Source organism: Myotis nattereri (assembly GCF_964212035.1).
Source record: "Myotis nattereri genome assembly, chromosome: 21".
Taxonomy (NCBI): Eukaryota; Metazoa; Chordata; class Mammalia; order Chiroptera; family Vespertilionidae; genus Myotis; species Myotis nattereri.
The window spans coordinates 14,588,465-14,613,145 of NC_138097.1; the positions used below are offsets into that span (position 1 = coordinate 14,588,465).

At 55.3% G+C, this 24,681-nt stretch overlaps 1 protein-coding gene across 2 annotated transcripts in view; it reads right to left on the reverse strand.

The window, feature by feature from the left end:
- Positions 1–533: 533 nt before the first annotated feature.
- The window catches only part of SLCO3A1 (solute carrier organic anion transporter family member 3A1), a gene marked incomplete at its 5' end in the record, with an annotated part of 193,864 nt that continues 169,716 nt past the window's right edge, over positions 534–24,681 (reverse strand). The window contains 2 exons of one of the 2 annotated variants that reach the window (XM_081114816.1): positions 534–1,093; positions 8,496–8,738. In XM_081114816.1, coding sequence (XP_080970942.1) covers positions 1,011–1,093; positions 8,496–8,738 — 326 coding nt within the window. In that variant the 3' untranslated portion in view covers positions 534–1,010. Of the gene's footprint in view, positions 1,094–8,271; positions 8,739–24,681 lie in introns of those variants that run through there. The other variant, XM_081114815.1, reaches the window with a different exon arrangement.

Here is a 24,681-nt window from a genome sequence, read left to right on the forward strand (position 1 = left end):
CGAATCGGAAAAGAACACCCGGTGATAGCTTATCACCCCGTGTAGCCCAGGGGTGGGGGTGCCCGTTTGACAGACGGCGACGCGGCTCGGAGCAGGCCGATCACTCGCTGGGCGCCACGCCAGGAGTGCGGGCCGGGGGAGGATGCGGACCCAGGTCTGTTCTGACTCCAGACCCTGCGCGCTCTCGAACGTTCACAGGAGGCCAGGAGCACGGCGCCCGCACAGCCAGCAGCCTTTTAGGAGCGCGCCTTCCACTAATCCAGGGTTCTCAGCCTTCCGGCCCTTTAAATACAGCTCCTCATGTTGTGACCCCACCATAACATTATTTTCGTGGCTACTTCATCACTGTCATGTTGCTACTGTGATGAATCGTCATGTAAATATCTGATCTGCAGGATGGTCTTAGGCGACCCCTGTGAAAGGGGCGTTCGACCGCCAAAGGGGTCGCGACCCACAGGTTGAGAACCGCTGCCCAAGGACCTGTTAAGGTCGTTCTAGCCACGGACACAGAGAGGAGAGAATAGAGACCGAGGAAGAAGTAAAATAGTGCTTTTAATATAATTGTCAGCAGTCGTACAGCACGTACTTGACATCACGTCTCTCTAAACGGCTCATCTAGAAAATAGAAGCTGCAAAAATACAGACTAGCACACTTGGCATCTACGGAGCGTGTGCGCCCCTTCCTCCCGGGACACGGGGACCCTGGGCCCCTGATGGGAATCCGGCCTCGGGGATTCGGGAAGAGCCGTTGGGTGCCCAGGGCGGGAGGCATCCGGAGGGGGTTTGCTCAAGCGTGTCAGCGGGTCCTCCCCGCGGGCGCCACCGAAGGGAGCCGGGGCCAGGGCACCGTTCCTCTCCAGTGACCAGGGAACGTGCCTGCTGGGAGGGTGAGGCCTCCTGGCCCAGCCGCTCGGAGGCCTGGGCACCGGCGGGCACGGCCCCGGCTCAGGGCAGGCGGAGCTAAGAGCCTGTGGGTCTGTGGGCGGCGGCGGCAGAGACAGGGCCAGGCCTCAGCTTCTCACAAAGGAGTCTTCCGAAGGCGACTGGGACCCGGGGCCGGCTTTCTCCGTCTCCATGTCCCGGTACTCGGTGCCTGAGGGGGAGGAAGAGCCAGAGAAGAGAGGTCGGTCTTTTCTGGTTCTCCTACTTGGACATATATACGTTCACTGATGTCAGAGAGGAAGGGAGAGGGAGAGGGAAACATCGGCGATGAGAGAGAGTCACGGATCGGCTGCCTCCTGCACGGCCCCCCCTGGGGACGGAGCCTGCAACCCGGGCCTGTGCCCCGACCGGGAACGGAACCCTGACCTCCTGGTTCCTAGGTCGACGCCCAACCACTGAGCCACACGGGCCGGGCTCCTATGGTTGAGGCTTACACACCAGCCCGTGGCTTTCCAGGGACGGACAAGATGGAAGCCATGGCCGTGAAAGGCTGGGCTTCGCTCTGTGTGGCCCCAAGGACACAGGGGCCGAGCCCGGAGACCTTTCTGAGCGTGTTCACCTGCGTAGCGGTGCCCACAGGGGAGGGAGAGGAGGCGCCCACTCAAGGACGCATCCTCCTCTCACGTGAATCTGCAGTGACAGGCCTTGCGAGGCGTCACTGTCATCGCCACGGAGGGGGCGGCCGGGGCCGGAGAAGGCACCGCGCCCCCTGCGGGCTCGCCTGCAGCCTGGGGACCAGCAGCCACAGGCATCCACGCGGCCGAGGGACCATGTCCTTGGAGCGCAGGCTTCAAGCCCACCGGTGGGCCTGGCCTCCCTTACAGGGAACGGGGAACCTGCTCGCCCCCGGCTGGCTTACAGGCTGCGTGGGGCTCACTGTGGCAGGCACAGCGGCCCCCAGATGTCCCTGCCTGTTCACTTGTCCTGCAGGCTCCGACCCGGGAGGCCAGGGGGCAGTGTGGACACACCGTGGTCCTCAGGACGTGGCCGCTGAGGTCTGGCCTACAGAGCAGCCCGTCCGCCGCCTCCCAGGCTCACGTTCTTACAGTCGGGGTTCTGCCCCAGGTCCTGGGGGCAGGGGGGCGGAGGCTGGGATGGAAGCGGGGGCGCTTGTGCGCAGAATGAATGAGGCGGAGGGTCGTCCAGTGGCGGATTCGGCCAGGGTGGGAGGACGGAGTGTTTTTTGAGCATTCCGACGTTTATTGACTAAAGTAAAAGAGGAGTTTTTGTTGTAGATTCCTGTGTCCATAGGCAGCATGTTGCTGAGGTTTTCTCCCCGGCTCCGGGCTGGCTTCTCTGCGAAAGTCTAGACTTTGGGGGGGCGGTGTTTCCTGGTCGTGGGTGTCCCACTGGCCTCATTGACGTTCCCCCGCCCCGTCCCCCCGCGTTGGTGACTGTGTGTCCCCTGCCCAGTCACCTGTCCGCTTGCTCTGTGTCCCCATGTGAGGCCATGTGATGGAGCAGAAAGCGGGGGTTCGAGTCGGACGGGCCTGGCCGTGGCTCTCGGGGACTTTGTCACGAGCTCCGTGACCGTGGGAGCTGGGGTTCGCTGCGCCTGAGTGGGCAGGTCGCACGGTGGGAAAATGCCGCCTTCCTATGGGCTGCTGCGAGGCCGCTGCGGGGAGCACGGGCTCATGGCACTGGCACCTGGGCGCCGGCTGTCCACGGCCTGGAGTCCCCAGCCCCTTCCCGTCACGTGCGGGACTGGAGTCCAGCTGATGTGCTACATGGGCTTGTCTGGGCGGGACACTTCCTACGCGGCTCACGTCCAGCCCCTCTATGACCCGAGGCCACAGCCAGTGTGGGCCGCTCTCTCCTCATGGGAGCTTGTCTGCTGCGCGTCGGCCTGAGGTTAGAAACACGGAATCTGGGGGAGGTTACGGGCGGGGCAGTCTCAGCCTGCGGGATGCTAACCCTCCAGGAAATGGGCCACGGTGTCCCAAAGGACATGATCACTGTAGCATGAACTCTGAATATTTCCTTTTAGGTAATCCTCACCATTGAGCGTTGGCCTGAGTCCTTCATGCAGACGGCGAAATGGCTAAAGACTTTTTCCAAACGCCCAGCATCTGGTCACGGAGTGAGACCGGCAAGCAGGGGCCGGCGTCTGTGTCTGAGGCCGGGCCAGCGCCACGCCCCTGAGGTCAAGGGCGTGACCCCTGGTGACACCAGGCAGGGGAGGCCTGGGGTTTGCGTGGAGCTGGGGCCCGGCACCCAGACCTTTCTGAGGGTGACTCCCTGCACCTCGCTGCTCAGAAGGGAGAAATCTCCCGCCTCCCCTCTCGCCTGTTGGCCCCTGGGCTCTGTGGGGGAGACACTGGCCCCGAGGGTTGCACTGGGGGCCTGGGCGGGTGTGCGCCCCACAGCCCATCGGAGCAGAGGTTGCCTGATCAGTCCGTCCCTGCAGGAGGCGAGGGTCCCTCCGTCTTCTCCAGGAGAAGAGCGTGGGCCTGGGGCTCGTAGACCTGGGCTGAGTCCCGTCTGCCTTGCGACCTTGAGTCCATTTGGGAAGCTTCTCAGGCCTCGCGTTCTCCTCTCACAGGCCGACGTTCCTAACAGCTCCCGACTCGGGGGCACCGTTGGGTCCCAGGAGCTGATGCAGGTGGTGAGATGGGAAGCCTGGGTAAACGTCAGTGACTGATTCGTTTTGTTAGCGATGACCGTCTCCCGCGTTATGGGGCCGATGCTTCGTGCGGGCGGGCGGGATGGGACATGCTCGTCAGTAGCTCCATTCGCTCCTCCTTCTCTGGCGTCTACACTTTCCTCCCTCCCCCTTCCCGCCTCTTACAATAGGACGAGAAACCCTGGCAAGAACGGGCCACTTACCTCGCTCTCGGGAGACGGGATCCCGAGCTAGACCCCGGCGTCAGGAAGGTCAGAGCTGGAGGCCACCTGGCTGGGACCCTCCCAGCCACGACCTGGCTGCCCAGGCCCCCACAGGCTGCCTCAGGCCCCGCCTGTACGGAGGAGGCTTCCCTGGAGCAGCCCAGCCCGGTCGGCACCGCCTGTGGCCGCTCCCGGCTCCCACCCCAATGCTCTTGGCGCCTCGAATGCTCTCCGGCCCCGCATGGGGCGTGGGAACTCCTGCTCCACATGGGCAGCCACCTCTGCTCCTCCGTCCTGGTTTCTAGACCCCCCAGGCCCACCTGATTCTCCACATCATGAGCAGAACTCACAGCCACGATCACACAGCCCTTCCTGCCCCCAGACAGACAGACACCTGCTCTTTGTATTGTTCTGTGGCTTTTGTGTTCAGGTCTGTGTGGCTCGTTGAACTGTGACCTTGTAGCAGACAGGACCATGTTTTGTTTGGTTTTGTTTGTTTTAAACCTTTATGTCTGGTCCAGAGCCACATTCTCATAAAGGAATGAAGGAACGTGTACGTGCTTAGGAAACTTCAAGCTGGTCCTGACCGGTTATCTCAGTGGTTAGAGCGCCAGCCCATGGACTGCAGGGTCTCAGGTTTGATCTGGTCAAGGGCATGTACCTTGGTTGCAGTCTCGATCCCCAGGCCTGGTGGGGGCACGTGCGGGAGGCAACCAATTGATGTGTCTCTCTCACATCGATGTTTCTCTTTAACCCCCCCCCCCTTCCTCTCTAAGAATCAATGGGAAGACATCCCGGATGAGGACGTGGAGCCGCCACCCGGTGCTCTGAGTGGTGTGACCGCCTCCACGGCAGCTCAGGTCTCTGAGGTGCGGGGCGTCTGCTTTTCCGAGTCCCCCGTTAGGATTTCTGACTTGGGCCGTCGGTGCTGTGATGGGCAGCCCTCTGAGTCACCGACCAGTGTGGGGAGCGGGATGTGGAGAGCAGGATGTGCACACGCAGGAGATGCCCGGTGATGCTGGGCAGCGGCCTCCGGACAGAGGTCCCTTCTCTGCTGTCCCAGCCGGAGCCCTGTCCTTCCCAGCGGGACCAGGACCAAAGGCTTCCTCGGGGCCAGTGGCTCTGAGATGTCAGCCCTGCAGCTGCTCAGCCCGGGCCGCGCAGGGAGGGGCCAGGACCATGGACGAGAAGACACGGGCGATAGTTACACCCCAATGAGGTTTCCGGGTGGAATTTAACGTCAGGAGCACCCTCTCGGGAAACCTGGATTCTTGCCTAGAGCGTGACCAGGTGTGGCTGAGGGCAGGCCCTTGAGAGGGCGGTGGGTAGACTCAGAGGAGCACTGAAGCCCTACTGTGTGTCCGATATGTGCTCTTGGCTGCTCAACGGATACCTGCTTTTCCCACGCTTTCAAAATAGGTGTGTGCAGCAGGCGGATGGGGAATCGGCGCCTGAGGCAGGGGCAGCTCTAGGCCCCTCCTGGAGGCAGGGAGGTGGGGCCGGCCTGTGAACGTGTGGGCTCCCGCCCGACCAACCTCAGAAACCGCCTCTAGAGGACGCTTCGCGCTGCAAGGAGGCGAGAGCAGCGGGTGCATGGAGCGCGCACACGCCTGCCTTCCTGCTCGGAGGACAGCGTGACAGGGCTCCGTGGAAGGTCTTGGTTTCCCCTCTTTATTTGCCTGTTAGGCACGAGCAGACTCCTCGGGCCCTGAGCGGGGGCCGCCGTGGCCGTCTGCAGCGACAGGTCCCAGGGGTGTCCCAGCTCCCTGGGAGGCGTGGAGCAGGGGCAAGCGCACAGTCTGGGCTGAAGGAAGGCAGCAAGCAGGTCCTCCCACCCCCACCCGCCCCGCGCCAAGAGAGAGTCTTAAGAACGTGTGTACTTCCTCTGCAGGGATCACGTCTGGGTCTATGGTCGGGAGTTAAAGAATCTGTCAGAAGGTGCAGCGAGGAGTTCCATCCATCCGGGCTCAGCTAGGATGCTGGGGGCGCTGGGGGCGGCAGAGGGAGGGCCCTGGCATCGCGCTCTAGGCTGTCAGTCCCTGGTGTGTCTGTTTCTACTGGACCCATGGCGTCTGACCAGGAAATCTTTTCATTCGGAAATACCACTCGAACCCAGACAGCCAGCCAAGGGCTGGGCTGACGGCGTGTGTCCACGGCTCTTTGTAGCACAGAGAGAAGCGGGTGCTATGAGAGGCTATGCTACGCTAGGCTTTCTGTTCCAGCATCTGAGGAATGAAAATTCTCAAAGGTAGCACACTGAGCCCTTTGCATTTCCATCCAGTGGCTGCTAACACGGAGTCCGGAGATGTTTTCCTTGGCTCCCATGCATCCTAAAATCGTAGGGAAAAACCCCAAAATGCAAGGAGTTTTCAAAAACTTAAAAAAAAAGCCAACAGCTCCATGAAATGCCAGGCCATGGGCTTCTGTGTGTGCGCCGCGTGTGGGCAGCCGGTGGTACCCGAGGGGGCAGCGACCCATCAGCAACACGTTTCCCAGACAAAACTCCCAGCTGCACAGCGTGGTCACAGGGCTCCGGAGTGACAGCCTGCATAGGGTGTCCCCCAAAATGCGCGCGCACGGCAGCAGCTGGCAGCGCAGTGTGAAAAGGAAATGCACTTTAATCAGCTCTGCCTTGATGATTACTTTAGAGCCACATTAGATTTTATGAATTAGCTGGAGAACAGCCCAACCTTTTGCTGGTTACACATTGATGAGTGAACCAGGACAGGCAGACACGCTCCAGGGGAAAAGGCTGTTTCAAAGCATCCTGCCCCAGACAGCTGGCCCCGGAGACCCCACACCCCGCACCCAGGCAGCGGACCCCGCACCCCACACCAGCGCTCTTGGCGTGGGCTGCCCCTCAAGCCGCCCCCTGCACGGTGCTTGTTAAAAAATGGGCACAACACCCTTTCCTCCCCAATTCTTTCGTTCATCTTTTATTTTTTCCTTCTATGTGACTGCAACTGTGTACCTGAGGCAGAAAAGCAAAGCGAGCAACCAACCTTTGAGGTCCTTGCCAGGGTCGAGGTCAGCCTGGACAAAGGTCACCGAGGAAGGAGGACAGGTCAGTAACCTGGGCTGACACAGCTCTGTCCCGACAGCTCTGGGAATGGCCCCCCAAGGCCCAGCCTGCTGCTGCAAGAGGTTTTCCTATGACTCTTACCCAGACGGCGACAGGGCCGCTGTGAGCTGTTCGAGGTTGTCAGCTTGCACACACGCACACACGCTTCTTAGTTCAAGGGCGACCCTGAGACCAGTGCGCTGGACGTGCAGTAGCGTCCAGGAGCCTGTGGGCTTATTCGTGACCACACTCCCCAGAGGACAGGCCCACACCCACGCGTGTCTCCTCCACGGGCTGCCCGAGCGCCTCGCGGGACAGGGAGCGCACACACAGCGGCCTCTGTGACGGGCGTCACGGAACCGGGGAGAGCGGGAGGCGGATCTGCAGCTCATCGCGCGGCCCCCCCTTTCTCTCCCATGTGGCTCCTCCAGAGGCGGTGGCACCGCCACGCTCTCCTCAAGCACGTTCTTCCTCCTTGTCCCCATTGGATAGCCTTGCTTTTGCACAATGTCCGAATGAGGATAAAATGATAAAAAATTACAATAGATTCATCTCACCCCTTGAACCACATTGTATTTTTGGTGCATTAAAAAAGGGAGATAGTGAAAGCCACCAGCGTAGGAAATCCGGCCCAAGGACTGTGTCAGTGACTGGAGGGTAACACAGGCTCAGAGTCGTTAAAAATAGTATCAGAGGGTTATACATACAACAGTTGGAAATTCAGAGGCATTGCATTATTTTTTTTAAAAAATGGCAAAATGTTTGGCAAATGTAAGCAAACGACTTGGGCTGGGTTGGGTGTCACCGGCTCCGAGAGAAGCCAGACCTAACCAGTGAGGCCCTGCTTCCTGAGGTCGCTCTGCGGGGCTGGGCCCCGCCCCGGGAGGCGCCGGGGGCAGGCGAGGTGCTGGCCCCGCACCCGGCCCCTCCGGCCCTCGGTCGTGAACATGGAAATGGAGCTGGTGAGAGGTGCCAACTACAGACTCCAGCACGGATCACCCGTTAGCATCGCTGAGAGAGCTCGGGCCTTGAACCACATGCAGACCGGGTGACCCATATTGCGAAAGTTAGAGGGGGGGGGGCTGCCCTCCTCCCGCCTGCAGGCCCCGCCCCCACGGGAGGCAGGGCCCGGGGTGTCACTAGTGCTTCTCCTGGCCATGTTGTCAACGTGTGGTTTTAGTAGACTTTCTTTAAAAATAGTTGTCTTTTGTCTGTATGCTGTATGTGTGTTCAGGAATGTCCGTCCTCCGAGCTGGCCACCACTGTTCCCTGAACTCGGCAGTGCCCGTTGCTTGCAGCTGTCAGCATCCTGAGACCCCGCGCTGGATCCCAGAGCAGGTAGGTCACGCGTCAGACACGTGGTCCCAAGCTCTCCTCATTCTGAGTGCCGTCTGGCTCTGATTTGGAGAAAAGGATAAAGTCCTGTGTGTGTGTATGTGCGTGTGTGTGTGTGTGGTTTTTGGAAACCTTTTTTCTTTTTGTAGGAAAATGACCCTTTGATTGCTATACAGAGTTCGCCCCCTGAGTCACTATAGAACGGACTCCATGTTCTCGCACCACTCATGATCTTCGAGGTTATAGATAAACTTTGTCCTATGCGTCTGGCTGGCGGGCACAGGGTCCCTCCCCAGATTGTCTAGGGTCAGAGTAGAGGCAAAGAACTCACTGGTGCTCAGGCCGCCCTCGTGGGTTTTGATGTAGCGTTTGTAGTTCTTCCGCAGGCACTGCCAGGTGGTGGTGTAGAGCAGGAAGGCGAAGGACTTGAGCGCGATGGCGATGCTGACGTACAAGTGGCGGTAGACCACGTTGTCGTAGAGGACGCAGGCGCCCTGCTCCCCGCAGAACGTGCTCCAGAACAGGCAGGTGGAGTCGATGCCGGCCCCGAAGATGAGAGGAGGGGGGATGAAGCCTGTGAGGGGAGAGAACACTCACTGTCTGGCTCCCACGGCCACGGCCACAGGGACAGAGCCGGGCCAGGTCACAGCTGGGGCTCCAAGGCGCACCTATGAGGCAGCCAAAGACCTGAGTCTGAATCCCAGCTCTGCGCTCCGCCTGCTGGTCAAACCTGGGTAAGTGGCTTCAGGCCTGAGCCCGAGTTTCCTGGTCTGCACCAGGGGCGGGGGACAACACCTGTCCTGGTCACTGCAGGGGGTGGGGGCTCCCTGAGGGACACATGTGATGTCACCCGGGAAGGGCATCCTGGCCGAGGGAAAAGCAGAGAGGCACCGAGCTGTGCGTAGGGCATCCCAGGGTGTGGGTGCTTTTCAGCGGATGAACTGGGAAGCGTAAAGGACCAGAAGCTGAATATGACTCCACGACAGGCGTGTGGGGGTCTACACACACGTACGTCCTATGTGGCTATGTGCACACAAACATGTAACTACACTGCTGTGGGGTTGAGGATGAAAACACCAGCACATACTGCACCGTCCCCTCCCGGAGGGCAGTGCGGCTCAGAATCGTTTCCTGCTGAGCCGGGAACTGGTAAGCTCCGTACATGACAGCACGTGAGGCAGCAACAGCCGGTCACTTGAAAGGCGGAGGGTGTGGGGCTGTGACCACAGTTAACTGACAGCGCCCTGGTTCTCTCTAGGTCAAGGACACAGTGTGATGCCCAAGCTCAAAGGCCCTGGATGTATATGCACGTAACCGGAGGAGCGACAACAGAGAGAAGAAAATCAAAGGCTGGTGTTGACGTAACACTATTAATGCGCATCTAAACCATGGCAGGTGTTTCAGGCCTGTGAGGGCTGGGAATGCAGGTGTGTGACTAAACGAGACTATGGGAAAGCAATAGATGGTTATACAAAAAAGCAGGGAATTGGAGACAGGATAGGAGGACAGTCTACACTGCATTCATTGATAGATCTGCAGATAGAAAACCACACCCAATATCACACTCCAATCTAGTCTAATATCGTCTACCATTGACTAGTCTAGTCTGCCTACACGCCCTCGTGGGCTCTGTGGGAATAGTCGTACCACCAACCTCACAGTCTAGTGTAGTGTAGTCTAGTCTGCCTGGCTCCATCCTGGGCTCTGGGAAAAGGCCTACCACCTACCTCACACTCTAGTCTAGTCTAGTCTAGTCTAGGGTAGTCTGCCTGGCTCCATCCTGGGCTCAGGGCAGAGGCCTACCACCTACCTCACAGTCTAGTCTAGTCTAGTGTAGTCTGCCTGGCTCCATCCAGGGGTCAGGGAGGAGGCCTACCACCTACCTCACACTCTAGTCTAGTCTAGTCTAGTCTACTCTGCCTGGCTCCATCCTGGGCTCTGGGAAGAGGCCTACCACCTACCTCACATCGAGTCTAGTCTAGTCTAGTCAAGTCTGCCTGCTCCATCCTGGGCTCTGGGAAGAGGCCTACCACCTACCTCACACTCTAGTCTAGTCTAGTCTAGTCTAGTGTAGTCTGCCTGCTCCAATCTGGGCTCTGGGAAGAGGCGTACCACCTACCTCACACTCTAGTCTAGTCTAGTCTAGTCTAGTGTAGTCTGCCTGCTCCAATCTGGGCTCTGGGAAGAGGCCTACCACCTACCTCACACTCTAGTCTAGTCTGCCTGATCCATCCTGGGTTCTGGGAAGAGGCCTACCACCTGCCTCACTCTCTAGTCTAGTCTAGTCTAGTGCAGTCTGCCTGCTCCATCCTTGGTTCTGGGAAGAGGCCTACCAACTACCTCACACTCTAGTTTAGTGTAGTCTAGTCTAGTCTAGTCTAGTCTAGTGTAATCTGCCTGCTCCATCCTGGGCTCTGGGAAGAGGCCTACCACCTACCTCACACTCTAGTCTAGTCTAGTCTAGTCTAGTCTAGTGTAGTCTGCCTGGCTCCATCCTGGGCTCTGGAAAGAGGCCTTCCACCTACCTCACACTCTAGTGTAGTGTAGTCAAGTCTAGTCTAGTGTGCCTGCTCTAACCTGGGCTCTGGGAAGAGGCGTACCACCTACCTCACACTGTAGTCAGGTCGAGTCTAGTCTAGTCTAGTGTAGTCTGCCTGGCTCTATCCTGGACTCTGGGAAGAGGCATTCCACCTACCTCACACTCTAGTGTAGTGTAGTCTAGTCTAGTATAGTCTGCCTGGCTCCATCCTGGGCTCTGGGAAGAGGCCTACCACCTACCTCACACTCTAGTCTAGTCTAGTCTAGTTTAGTCTAGTCTAGTGTAGTCTGCCTGGCTCCATCCTGGGCTCTGGGAAGAGGCCTACCACCTACCTCACACTCTAGTCTAGTTTAGTCTAGTCTAGTGTAGTCTGCCTGGCTCCATCCTGGGCTCTGGGAAGAGGCCTACCACCTATCTCACATCTAATCTAGTCTAGTCTAGTCTAGTGTAGTCTGCCTGCTCCATCCTGGGCTCTGGGAAGAGGCCTACCACCTACCTCACACTCTAGTCTAGTCTAGTCTAGTCTAGTGTAGTCTGCCTGCTCCATCATGGGGTCTGGGAAGAGGCCTACCACCTACCTCACACTCTAGTCTAGTCTATTCTAGTCTAGTCTAGTCTGCCTGATCCATCCTGGGCTCTGGGAAGAGGCCTACCACCTACCTCACACTCTAGTCTAGTCTAGTCTAGTGTAGTCTGCCTGGCTCCATGCTGGGCTCTGGGAAGAGGCCTACTACCTACCTCACATCTAGTCTAGTCTAGTCTAGTGTAGTCTGCCTGGCTCCATCCTGGGCTCTAGGAAGAGGCCTACCACCTACCTCACACTCTAGTCTAGTCTAGTGTAGTGTAGTGTATTGTGCCTGGCTCCATCCTAGGCTCTGAGAAGAGGCCTACCACCTACCTCACACTCTAGTCTAGTCTAGTCTAGTCTAGTCTAGTGTAGTCTGCCTGCTCCATCCTGGGCTCTGGGAAGAGGCCTACCAACTACCTCACACTCTAGTTTAGTGTAGTCTAGTCTAGTCTAGTCTAGTGTAGTCTGCCTGCTCCATCCTGGGCTCTAGGAAGAGGCCTACCACCTACCTCACACTCTAGTCTAGTCTAGTCTAGTCTAGTCTAGTCTAGTCTAGTGTAGTCTGCCTGCTCCATCCTGGGCTCTGGGAAGAGGCCTACCACCTACCTCACACTCTAGTCTAGTCTAGTCTAGTGAAGTCTGCCTGCTCCAATCTGGGTTCTGGGAAGAGGCCTACCACCTACCTCACACTCTAGTCTAGTCTAGTCTAGTCTAGTCTGCCTGATCCATCCTGGGTTCTGGGAAGAGGCGTACCACCTGCCTCACTCTCTAGTCTAGTCTAGTCTAGTCTAGTGTAGTCTACCTGCTCCATTCTGGGCTCTGGGAAGAGGCCTACCACCTACCTCAAACTCTAGTCTAGTCTAGTCTAGTCTAGTCTAGTGTAGTCTGCCTGCTCCACTCTGGGCTCAGGGAGGAGGCCTACCACCAACCTCACACTCCAGCGTAGCGTAGTGTAGTGTAGTGTAGTGTAGTGTACTCTACCTGGCTCCATCCTGGGCTCTGGGAAGAGGCCTACCACCTACCTTACACTCTAGTCTAGTCTAGTCTAGTCTAGTCTAGTGTAGTCTAGTGTAGTCTGCCTGCTCTATCCTGGGCTCTGGGAAGAGGCCTACCACCTACCTCACACTCTAGTCTAGTCTAGTGTAGTCTGCCTGGCTCCATCCTGGGCTCTGGGAAGAGGCCTATACCTACCTCACACTCTAGTCTAGTCTAGTCTAGTGTAGTCTGCCTGGCTCCATCCTGGGCTCTGGGAAGAGGCCTTCCACCTACCTCACACTCTAGTGTAGTGTAGTCAAGTCTAATCTAGTCTGCCTGCTCCAACCTGGGTTCTGGGAAGAGGCGTACCACCTACCTCACACTGTAGTCAGGTCTAGTCTAGTCTAGTCTAGTGTAGTCTGCCTGGCTCCATCCTGGGCTCTGGGAAGAGGCCTTCCACTTACCTCACACTCTAGTGTAGTGTAGTGTAGTCTAGTGTAGTCTGCTTGGCTCCATCCTGGGCTCTGGGAAGAGGCCTACCACCAACCTCACACTCTAGTCTAGTCTAGTCTAGTCTAGTTTAGTCTTGTCTAGTGTAGTCTGCCTGGCTCCATCCTGGGCTCTGGGAAGAGGCCTACCACGTACATCACACTCTAGTCTAGTCTAGTCTAGTCTAGTCTAGTCTAGTCTAGTCTAGTGTAATCTGCCTGGCTCCATCCTGGGCTCTGGGAAGAGGCCTACCACCTACATCACACTCTAGTCTAGTCTAGTCTAGTGTAGTCTGCCTGGCTCCATCCTGGGCTCTGGGAAGAGGACTACCACCTACCTCACACTCTAGTCTAGTCTAGTCTAGTCTAGTGTAGTCTGCCTGCTCCAATCTGGGCTCTGGGAAGAGGCCTATCACCTACCTCACACTCTAGTCTAGTCTATTCTAGTCTAGTCTAGTGTAGTCTGCCTGATCCATCCTGGGTTCTGGGAAGAGGCGTACCACCTGCCTCACTCTCTAGTCTAGTCTAGTCTAGTCTAGTCTAGTGTAGTCTGGCTGCTCCATCCTGGGCTCTGGGAAGAGGCCTACCACCTATCTCACATCTAATCTAGTCTAGTCTAGTCTAGTCTGCCTGCTCCATCCTGGGCTCTAGGAAGAGGCCTACCACCGACCTCACACTCTAGTCTAGTCTAGTCTAGTCTAGTGTAGTCTGCCTGGCTCCATCCTGGGCTCTGGGAAGAGGCCTACCACCTACCTCACACTCTAGTCTAGTCTAGTCTAGTCTAGTCTAGTCTAGTGTAGTCTGCCTGCTCCAATCTGGGCTCTGGGAAGAGGCCTACCACCTACCTCACACTCTAGTCTAGTCTAGTCTAGTCTAGTCTGCCTGATCCATCCTGGGTTCTGGGAAGAGGCGTACCACCTGCCTCACTCTCTAGTCTAGTCTAGTCTAGTCTAGTCTAGTCTGCCTGCTCCATTCTGGGCTCTGGGAAGAGGCCTACCGCCTACCTCACATCTAGTCTAATCTAGTCTAGTCTAGTCTAGTCTAGTATAGTCTAGTCTGCCTGCTCTATCCTGGGATCTGGGAAGCGGCCTAACACCTACCTCAAACTCTAGTCTAGTCTAGTCTAGTCTAGTCTAGTCTAGTCTAGTGTAGTCTGCCTGCTCCATCCTGGGCTCTGGGAAGAGGGCTACCACCTACCTCACACTCTAGTCTAGTCTAGTCTGCCTACTCCATCCTGGGCTCTGGGAGGAGGCCTACCACCAACCTCACACTCTAGCGTAGCGTAGCGTAGTGTAGTGTACTCTGCCTGGCTCCATCCTGGGCTCTGGAAAGAGGCCTACCACCTACCTCACACTCTAGTCTAGTCTAGTCTAGTCTAGTGTAGTCTAGTGTAGTCTGCCTGCTCTATCCTGGGCTCTGGGAAGAGGCCTACCACTTACCTCACACTCTAGTCTAGACTAGTCTGGTCTAGTCTAGTCTAGTGTAGTCTGCCTGGCTCCATCCTGGGCTCTGGGAAGAGGCCTACCACCTACCTCACACTCTAGTCTAGTCTAGTCTAGTCTAGTGTAGTCTGCCTGGCTCCATCCTGGGCTCTGGGAAGAGGCCTACCACCTACCTCACACTCTAGTCTAGTCTAGTCTAGTCTAGTCTAGTGTAGTCTGCCTGCTCCAATCTGGGCTCTGGGAAGGGGCCTACCACCTACCTCACAATCTAGTCTAGTCTAGTCTAGTCTAGTCTGCCTGATCCATCCTGGGTTCTGGGAAGAGGAGTACCACCTACCTGACTCTCTAGTCTAGTCTAGTCTAGTCTAGTGTAGTCTGCCTGCTCCATCCTGGGCTCTGGGAAGAGGCCTACCACCTACCTCACATCTAGTCTACTCTAGTCTAGTCTAGTCTAGTGTAGTCTGCCTACTCCATCCTGGGCTCTGGGAGGAGGCCTACCACCAACCTCACACTCCAGCGTAGCGTAGTGTAGTGTAGTGTAGTGTAGTGTAGTGTAGTGTACTCTGCCTGGCTCCATCCTGGGCTCTGGGAAGAGGCCTACCACCTACCTCACACTCTAGTCTAGTCTAGTCTAGTCTAGTGTAGTCTAGTGTAGTCTAGTGTAGTCTGCCTGCTCTATCCTGGGCTCTGGGAAGAGGCCTACCACCTACCTCACACTCTAGTCTAGTCTAGTCTAGTCTAGTCTAGTCTAGTCTAGTCTAGTCTAGTGTAGTCTGCCTGGCTCCATCCAGGGCTCTGGGAAGAGGCCTACCATCTTCCTCACACTCTAGTCTAGTCTAGTGTAGTCTGCCTTGCTCCATCCTGGGCTCTGGGAAGAGGCCTACCACCTACCTCACACTCTAGTCTAGTCTAGTCTAGTCTAGTCTGCCTGCTCCATCCTGGGCTCTGGGAAGAGGCCTACCACCTACCTCACATCTAGTCTAGTCTAGTCTAGTCTAGTGTAGTCTGCCTGGCTCCATCCTTGGCTCTGGGAAGAGGCCTACCACCTACCTCACACTCTAGTCTAGTCTAGTCTAGTCTAGTGTAGTCTGCCTGCTCCAATCTGGGCTCTGGGAAGAGGAATACCACCTACCTCACACTCTAGTCTAGTCTAGTCTAGTCTAGTCTGCCTGATCCATCCTGGGTTCTGGGAAGAGGCGTACCACCTGCCTCACTCTCTAGTCTAGTCTAGTCTAGTCTAGTATAGTCTAGTATAGTCTAGTCTGCCTGCTCCATCCTGGGATCTGGGAAGAGGCCTACCACCTACCTCACACTCTAGTCTAGTCTAGTCTAGTCTAGTCTAGTCTAGTGTAGTCTAGTGTAGTCTGCCTGCTCCATCCTGGGTTCTGGGAAGAGGGCTACCACCTACCTCACACTCTAGTCTAGTCTAGTCTGCCTACTCCATCCTGGGCTCTGGGAGGAGGCCTACCACCAACCTCACACTCTAGCGTAGCGTAGCGTAGTGTAGTGTAGTGTAGTGTAGTGTAGTGTACTCTGCCTGGCTCCATCCTGGGCTCTGGGAAGAGGCCTACCACCTACCTCACACTCTAGTCTAGTCTAGTCTAGTCTAGTGTAGTCTAGTGTAGTCTGCCTGCTCTATCCTGGGCTCTGGGAAGAGGCCTACCACCTACCTCACACTCTAGTCTAGTCTAGTCTAGTCTAGTGTAGTCTGCCTGGCTCCATCCTGGGCTCTGGGAAGAGGCCTATACCTACCTCACACTCTAGTCTAGTGTAGTCTGCCTGGCTCCATCCTGGGCTCTGGGAAGAGGCCTTCCACCTACCTCACACTCTAGTGTAGTGTAGTCAAGTCTAATCTAGTCTGCCTGCTCCATCCTGGGCTCTGGTAAGAGGCGTACCACCTACCTCACACTGTAGTCAGGTCTAGTCTAGTGTAGTCTAGTGTAGTCTGCCTGTCTCCATCCTGGGCTCTGGGAAGAGGCCTACCACCTACCTCACACTCTAGTCTAGTCTAGTCTAGTCTAGTCTACTGTAGTCTGTCTGGCTCCATCCTCGGTTCTGGGAAGAGGCCTTCCACCTACCTCACACTCTAGTCTAGTCTAGTCTAGTCTAGTCTAGTCTAGTCTGCCTGCTCCATCCTGGGCTCTGGGAAGAGGCCTACCACCTACCTCACACTCTAGTCTAGTCTAGTCTAGTCTAGTCTAGTCTAGTGTAGTCTGCCTTGCTCCATCCTGGGCTCTGGGAAGAGGCCTACCACCTACCTCACACTCTAGTCTAGTCTAGTCTAGTGTAGTCTGCCTGCTCCATCCTGGGCTCTGGGAAGAGGCCTACCACCTACCTCACATCTAGTCTAGTCTAGTCTAGTCTAGTCTGCCTGCTCCATCCTGGGCTCTGGGAAGAGGCCTACCACCTACCTCACACTCTAGTCTAGTCTAGTCTAGTCTAGTGTAGTCTAGTGTAGTCTGCCTGGCTCCATCCTGGGCTCTGGGAAGAGGCCTACCACCTACCTCACACTCTAATCTAGTCTAGTCTAGTCTAGTGTAGTCTGCCTGGCTCCACCCTGGGCTCTGGGAAGAGGCCTACCACCTACCTCACACTCTAGTATAGTCTAGTCTAGTCTATTCTAGTGTAGTCTGCCTGGCTCGATCCTGGGCTCTGGGAAGAGGCCTACCACCTACCTCACACTCTAGTGTAGTCTAGTCTAGTCTAGTCTAGTGTAGTCTGCCTGGCTACATTTTGGGCTCTGGGAAGAGGCCTACCACCTACCTCACACTCTAGTCTAGTCTAGTCTAGTCTAGTGTAGTCTGCCTGCTCTATCCTGGGGTCTGGGAAGAGGCCTACCACCTACCTCACACTCTAGTCTAGTCTAGTCTAGTCTAGTGTAGTCTGCCTGCTCCATCCTGGGCTCTGGGAAGAGGCCTACCACCTACCTCACATCTAGTCTAGCCTAGTCTAGTCTAGTCTAGTGTAGTCTGCCTGCTCCATCCTGGGCTATGGGAAATGGCCTACCACCTACCTCACACTCTAGTCTAGTCTAGTCTAGTCTAGTCTAGTCTAGTTTAGTCTGCCTGGCTCCATCCTGGGCTCTGGGAAGAGGCCTACCACCTACCTCACACTCTAGTCTAGTCTAGTCTAGTCTAGTGTAGTCTGACTGCTCCAATCTGGGCTCTGGGAAGAGGCGTAGCACCTACCTCACACTCTAGTCTAGTCTAGTCTAGTCTAGTCTAATCTAGTGTAGTCTGCCTGCTCCATCCTGGGTTCTGGGAAGAGGCCTACCACCTGCCTCACTCTCTAGTCTAGTCTAATCTAGTGTAGTCTGCCTGCTCCATCCTTGGTTCTGGGAAAAGGCCTACCAACTACCTCACACTCTAGTTTAGTGTAGTCTAGTCTAGTCTAGTCTAGTGTAGTCTGCCTGCTCCATCCTGGGCTCTTGGAAGAGGCCTACCACCTACCTCACACTCTAGTCTAGTCTAGTCCAGTCTAGTGTAGTCTTCCTGCTCCATCCTGGGCTCTGGGAAGAGGCCTACCACCTACCTCACACTCTAGTGTAGTGTAGTCTAGTCTAGTCTAGTCTAGTGTAGTCTGCCTGGCTCCATCCTGGGCTCTGGGAAGAGGCCTACCACGTACCTCACACTCTAGTCTAGTCTAGTCTAGTGTAGTCTGCCTGCTCCATCCTGGGCTCTGGGAAGAGGCCTACCACCTACCTCACATCTAGTCTAGTCTAGTCTAGTCTAGTATAGTCTAGTCTGCCTGCTCCATCCTGGGATCTGGGAAGAGGCCTACCACCTACCTCAAACTCTAGTCTAGTCTAGTCTAGTCTAGTCTAGTCTAGTCTAGTGTAGTCTAGTATAGTCTGCCTGCTCCATCCTGGGCTCTGGGAAGAGGGCTACCACCTACCTCACACTCTAGTCTAGTCTAGTCTAGTCTAGTCTGCCTACTCCATCCTGGGCTCTGGGAGGAGGCCTACCACCAACCTCACACTCTAGCGTAGCGTAGCGTAGTGTAGTGTACTCTGCCTGGCTCCATCCTGGGCTCTGGGAAGAGGCCTACCACCTACTTCACACTCTAGTCTAGTCTAGTCTAATCTAGTGTAGTCTAGTGTAGTCTGCCTGGTCTATCCTGGGCTCTGGGAAGAGGCCTACCACCTACCTCACACTCTAGTCTAGTCTAGTGTGCCTGGCTCCATCCTGGGCTCTGGGAAGAGGCCTATACCTACCTCACACTCTAGTCTAGTCTAGTCTAGTCTAGTCTAGTGTAGTCTGCCTGGCTCCATCCTGGGCTCTGGGAAGAGGCCTTCCACCTACCTCACACTCTAGTGTAGTGTAGTCAAGTCTAATCCTGTCTGCCTGCTCCAACCTGGGCTCTGGGAAGAGGCGTACCACCTACCTCACACTGTAGTCAGGTCTAGTCTAGTCTAGTCTAGTGTAGTCTGCCTGGCTCCATCCTGGGCTTTGGGAAGAGGCCTATACCTACCTCACACTCTAGTCTAGTCTAGTCTAGTCTAGTGTAATCTGCCTGCTCCATCCTGGGCTCTGGGAAGAGGCCTACCACCTACCTCACACTCTAGTCTAGTCTAGTCTAGTCTAGTCTAGTGTAGTCTGCCTGGCTCCATCCTGGGCTCTGGGAAGAGGCCTACCACCTACCTCACACTCTAGTGTAGTCTAGTCTAGTCTAGTCTAGTGTAGTCTGCCTGGCTCCATCCTGGGCTCTGGGAAGAGGCCTACCACCTACCTCACACTCTAGTCTAGTCTAGTCTAGTCTAGTCTAGTCTAGTGTAGTCTGCCTGCTCCATCCTGGGCTCTGGGAAGAGGCCTACCACCTACCTCACACTCTAGTTTAGTGTAGTCTAGTCTAGTCTAGTCTAGTGTAGTCTGCCTGCTCCATCCTGGGCTCTAGGAAGAGGCCTACCACCTACCTCACACTCTAGTCTAGTGTAGTCTGCCTGCTCCATCCTGGGCTCTGGGAAGAGGCCTACCACCTACCTCACAATCTAGTGTAGTGTAGTGTAGTGTAGAATAGTCTAGTCTAGTCTAGTGTAGTCTGCCTGGCTCCATCCTGGGCTCTGGGAAGAGGCCTACCACCTACCTCACACTCTAGTCTAGTCTAGTCTAGTCTAGTCTGCCTGCTCCATCCTGGGCTCTGGGAAGAGGCCTACCACCTACCTCACACTCTAGTCTAGTCTAGTCTAGTCTAGTCTAGTGTAGTGTAGTCTGCCTGCTCCATCCTGGGCTCTGGGAAGAGGCCTACCACCTACCTCACACTCTAGTTTAGTGTAGTCTAGTCTAGTCTAGTCTAGTGTAGTCTACCTGCTCCATCCTGGGCTCTAGGAAGAGGCCTACCACCTACCTCACACTCTAGTCTAGTCTAGTCTAGTCTAGTGTAGTCTGCCTGCTCCAATCTGGGCTCTGGGAAGGGGCCTACCACCTACCTCACAATCTAGTCTAGTCTAGTCTAGTCTAGTCTGCCTGATCCATCCTGGGTTCTGGGAAGAGGAGTACCACCTACCTGACTCTCTAGTCTAGTCTAGTCTAGTCTAGTGTAGTCTGCCTGCTCCATCCTGGGCTCTGGGAAGAGGCCTACCACCTACCTCACATCTAGTCTACTCTAGTCTAGTCTAGTCTAGTGTAGTCTGCCTACTCCATCCTGGGCTCTGGGAGGAGGCCTACCACCAACCTCACACTCCAGCGTAGCGTAGTGTAGTGTAGTGTAGTGTAGTGTAGTGTAGTGTACTCTGCCTGGCTCCATCCTGGGCTCTGGGAAGAGGCCTACCACCTACCTCACACTCTAGTCTAGTCTAGTCTAGTCTAGTCTAGTGTAGTCTAGTGTAGTCTGCCTGCTCTATCCTGGGCTCTGGGAAGAGGCCTACCACCTACCTCACACTCTAGTCTAGTCTAGTCTAGTCTAGTCTAGTCTAGTCTAGTCTAGTGTAGTCTGCCTGGCTCCATCCAGGGCTCTGGGAAGAGGCCTACCATCTTCCTCACACTCTAGTCTAGTCTAGTGTAGTCTGCCTTGCTCCATCCTGGGCTCTGGGAAGAGGCCTACCACCTACCTCACACTCTAGTCTAGTCTAGTCTACTCTAGTCTGCCTGCTCCATCCTGGGCTCTGGGAAGAGGCCTACCACCTACCTCACATCTAGTCTAGTCTAGTCTAGTCTAGTCTGCCTGCTCCATCCTGGGCTCTGGGAAGAGGCCTACCACCTACCTCACACTCTAGTCTAGTCTAGTCTAGTCTAGTGTAGTCTGCCTGGCTCCATCCTTGGCTCTGGGAAGAGGCCTACCACCTACCTCACACTCTAGTCTAGTCTAGTCTAGTCTAGTGTAGTCTGCCTGCTCCAATCTGGGCTCTGGGAAGAGGAATACCACCTACCTCACACTCTAGTCTAGTCTAGTCTAGTCTAGTCTGCCTGATCCATCCTGGGTTCTGGGAAGAGGCGTACCACCTGCCTCACTCTCTAGTCTAGTCTAGTCTAGTCTAGTATAGTCTAGTATAGTCTAGTCTGCCTGCTCCATCCTGGGATCTGGGAAGAGGCCTACCACCTACCTCACACTCTAGTCTAGTCTAGTCTAGTCTAGTCTAGTCTAGTCTAGTGTAGTCTAGTGTAGTCTGCCTGCTCCATCCTGGGTTCTGGGAAGAGGGCTACCACCTACCTCACACTCTAGTCTAGTCTAGTCTGCCTACTCCATCCTGGGCTCTGGGAGGAGGCCTACCACCAACCTCACACTCTAGCGTAGCGTAGCGTAGTGTAGTGTAGTGTAGTGTAGTGTAGTGTACTCTGCCTGGCTCCATCCTGGGCTCTGGGAAGAGGCCTACCACCTACCTCACACTCTAGTCTAGTCTAGTCTAGTCTAGTCTAGTGTAGTCTAGTGTAGTCTGCCTGCTCTATCCTGGGCTCTGGGAAGAGGCCTACCACCTACCTCACACTCTAGTCTAGTCTAGTCTAGTCTAGTGTAGTCTGCCTGGCTCCATCCTGGGCTCTGGGAAGAGGCCTATACCTACCTCACACTCTAGTCTAGTCTAGTGTAGTCTGCCTGGCTCCATCCTGGGCTCTGGGAAGAGGCCTTCCACCTACCTCACACTCTAGTGTAGTGTAGTCAAGTCTAATCTAGTCTGCCTGCTCCATCCTGGACTCTGGTAAGAGGCGTACCACCTACCTCACACTGTAGTCAGGTCTAGTCTAGTGTAGTCTAGTGTAGTCTGCCTGTCTCCATCCTGGGCTCTGGGAAGAGGCCTACCACCTACCTCACACTCTAGTATAGTCTAGTCTAGTCTAGTCTACTGTAGTCTGTCTGGCTCCATCCTCGGTTCTGGGAAGAGGCCTTCCACCTACCTCACACTCTAGTGTAGTGTAGTCTAGTCTAGTCTAGTCTGCCTGCTCCATCCTGGGCTCTGGGAAGAGGCCTACCACCTACCTCACACTCTAGTCTAGTCTAGTCTAGTCTAGTCTAGTGTAGTCTGCCTTGCTCCATCCTGGGCTCTGGGAAGAGGCCTACCACCTACCTCACACTCTAGTCTAGTCTAGTCTAGTGTAGTCTGCCTGCTCCATCCTGGGCTCTGGGAAGAGGCCTACCACCTACCTCACATCTAGTCTAGTCTAGTCTAGTCTAGTCTGCCTGCTCCATCCTGGGCTCTGGGAAGAGGCCTACCACCTACCTCACACTCTAGTCTAGTCTAGTCTAGTCTAGTGTAGTCTAGTGTAGTCTGCCTGGCTCCATCCTGGGCTCTGGGAAGAGGCCTACCACCTACCTCACACTCTAATCTAGTCTAGTCTAGTCTAGTGTAGTCTGCCTGGCTCCACCCTGGGCTCTGGGAAGAGGCCTACCACCAACCTCACACTCTAGTATAGTCTAGTCTAGTCTATTCTAGTGTAGTCTGCCTGGCTCGATCCTGGGCTCTGGGAAGAGGCCTACCACCTACCTCACACTCTAGTGTAGTCTAGTCTAGTCTAGTCTAGTGTAGTCTGCCTGGCTACATTTTGGGCTCTGGGAAGAGGCCTACCACCTACCTCACACTCTAGTCTAGTCTAGTCTAGTCTAGTGTAGTCTGCCTGCTCTATCCTGGGGTCTGGGAAGAGGCCTACCACCTACCTCACACTCTAGTCTAGTCTAGTCTAGTCTAGTGTAGTCTGCCTGCTCCATCCTGGGCTCTGGGAAGAGGCCTACCACCTACCTCACATCTAGTCTAGCCTAGTCTAGTCTAGTCTAGTGTAGTCTGCCTGCTCCATCCTGGGCTATGGGAAATGGCCTACCACCTACCTCACACTCTAGTCTAGTCTAGTCTAGTCTAGTCTAGTCTAGTTTAGTCTGCCTGGCTCCATCCTGGGCTCTGGGAAGAGGCCTACCACCTACCTCACACTCTAGTCTAGTCTAGTCTAGTCTAGTGTAGTCTGACTGCTCCAATCTGGGCTCTGGGAAGAGGCGTAGCACCTACCTCACACTCTAGTCTAGTCTAGTCTAGTCTAGTCTAATCTAGTGTAGTCTGCCTGCTCCATCCTGGGTTCTGGGAAGAGGCCTACCACCTGCCTCAAACTCTAGTCTAGTCTAGTCTAGTCTAGTCTAGTCTAGTGTAGTCTAGTATAGTCTGCCTGCTCCATCCTGGGCTCTGGGAAGAGGGCTACCACCTACCTCACACTCTAGTCTAGTCTAGTCTAGTCTAGTCTGCCTACTCCATCCTGGGCTCTGGGAGGAGGCCTACCACCAACCTCACACTCTAGCGTAGCGTAGCGTAGTGTAGTGTACTCTGCCTGGCTCCATCCTGGGCTCTGGGAAGAGGCCTACCACCTACTTCACACTCTAGTCTAGTCTAGTCTAATCTAGTGTAGTCTAGTGTAGTCTGCCTGGTCTATCCTGGGCTCTGGGAAGAGGCCTACCACCTACCTCACACTCTAGTCTAGTCTAGTGTGCCTGGCTCCATCCTGGGCTCTGGGAAGAGGCCTATACCTACCTCACACTCTAGTCTAGTCTAGTCTAGTCTAGTCTAGTGTAGTCTGCCTGGCTCCATCCTGGGCTCTGGGAAGAGGCCTTCCACCTACCTCACACTCTAGTGTAGTGTAGTCAAGTCTAATCCTGTCTGCCTGCTCCAACCTGGGCTCTGGGAAGAGGCGTACCACCTACCTCACACTGTAGTCAGGTCTAGTCTAGTCTAGTCTAGTGTAGTCTGCCTGGCTCCATCCTGGGCTTTGGGAAGAGGCCTATACCTACCTCACACTCTAGTCTAGTCTAGTCTAGTCTAGTGTAATCTGCCTGCTCCATCCTGGGCTCTGGGAAGAGGCCTACCACCTACCTCACACTCTAGTCTAGTCTAGTCTAGTCTAGTCTAGTGTAGTCTGCCTGGCTCCATCCTGGGCTCTGGGAAGAGGCCTACCACCTACCTCACACTCTAGTGTAGTCTAGTCTAGTCTAGTCTAGTGTAGTCTGCCTGGCTCCATCCTGGGCTCTGGGAAGAGGCCTACCACCTACCTCACACTCTAGTCTAGTCTAGTCTAGTCTAGTCTAGTCTAGTGTAGTCTGCCTGCTCCATCCTGGGCTCTGGGAAGAGGCCTACCACCTACCTCACACTCTAGTTTAGTGTAGTCTAGTCTAGTCTAGTCTAGTGTAGTCTGCCTGCTCCATCCTGGGCTCTAGGAAGAGGCCTACCACCTACCTCACACTCTAGTCTAGTGTAGTCTGCCTGCTCCATCCTGGGCTCTGGGAAGAGGCCTACCACCTACCTCACAATCTAGTGTAGTGTAGTGTAGTGTAGAATAGTCTAGTCTAGTCTAGTGTAGTCTGCCTGGCTCCATCCTGGGCTCTGGGAAGAGGCCTACCACCTACCTCACACTCTAGTCTAGTCTAGTCTAGTCTAGTCTGCCTGCTCCATCCTGGGCTCTGGGAAGAGGCCTACCACCTACCTCACACTCTAGTCTAGTCTAGTCTAGTCTAGTCTAGTGTAGTGTAGTCTGCCTGCTCCATCCTGGGCTCTGGGAAGAGGCCTACCACCTACCTCACACTCTAGTTTAGTGTAGTCTAGTCTAGTCTAGTCTAGTGTAGTCTACCTGCTCCATCCTGGGCTCTAGGAAGAGGCCTACCACCTACCTCACACTCTAGTCTAGTCTAGTCTAGTCTAGTCTGCCTGCTCCATCCTGGGCTCTGGGAAGAGGCCTACCACCTACCTCACACTCTAGTCTAGTCTAGTCTAGTCTAGTCTAGTGTAGTGTAGTCTGCCTGCTCCATCCTGGGCTCTGGGAAGAGGCCTACCACCTACCTCACACTCTAGTTTAGTGTAGTCTAGTCTAGTCTAGTCTAGTGTAGTCTACCTGCTCCATCCTGGGCTCTAGGAAGAGGCCTACCACCTACCTCACACTCTAGTCTAGTCTAGTCTAGTCTAGTCTAGTCTAGTCTAGTGTAGTCTGCCTGCTCCATCCTGGGCTCTAGGAAGAGGCCTACCACCTACCTCACACTCTAGTGTAGTGTAGTGTAGTGTAGAATAGTCTAGTCTAGTCTAGTGTAGTCTGCCTGGCTCCATCCTGGGC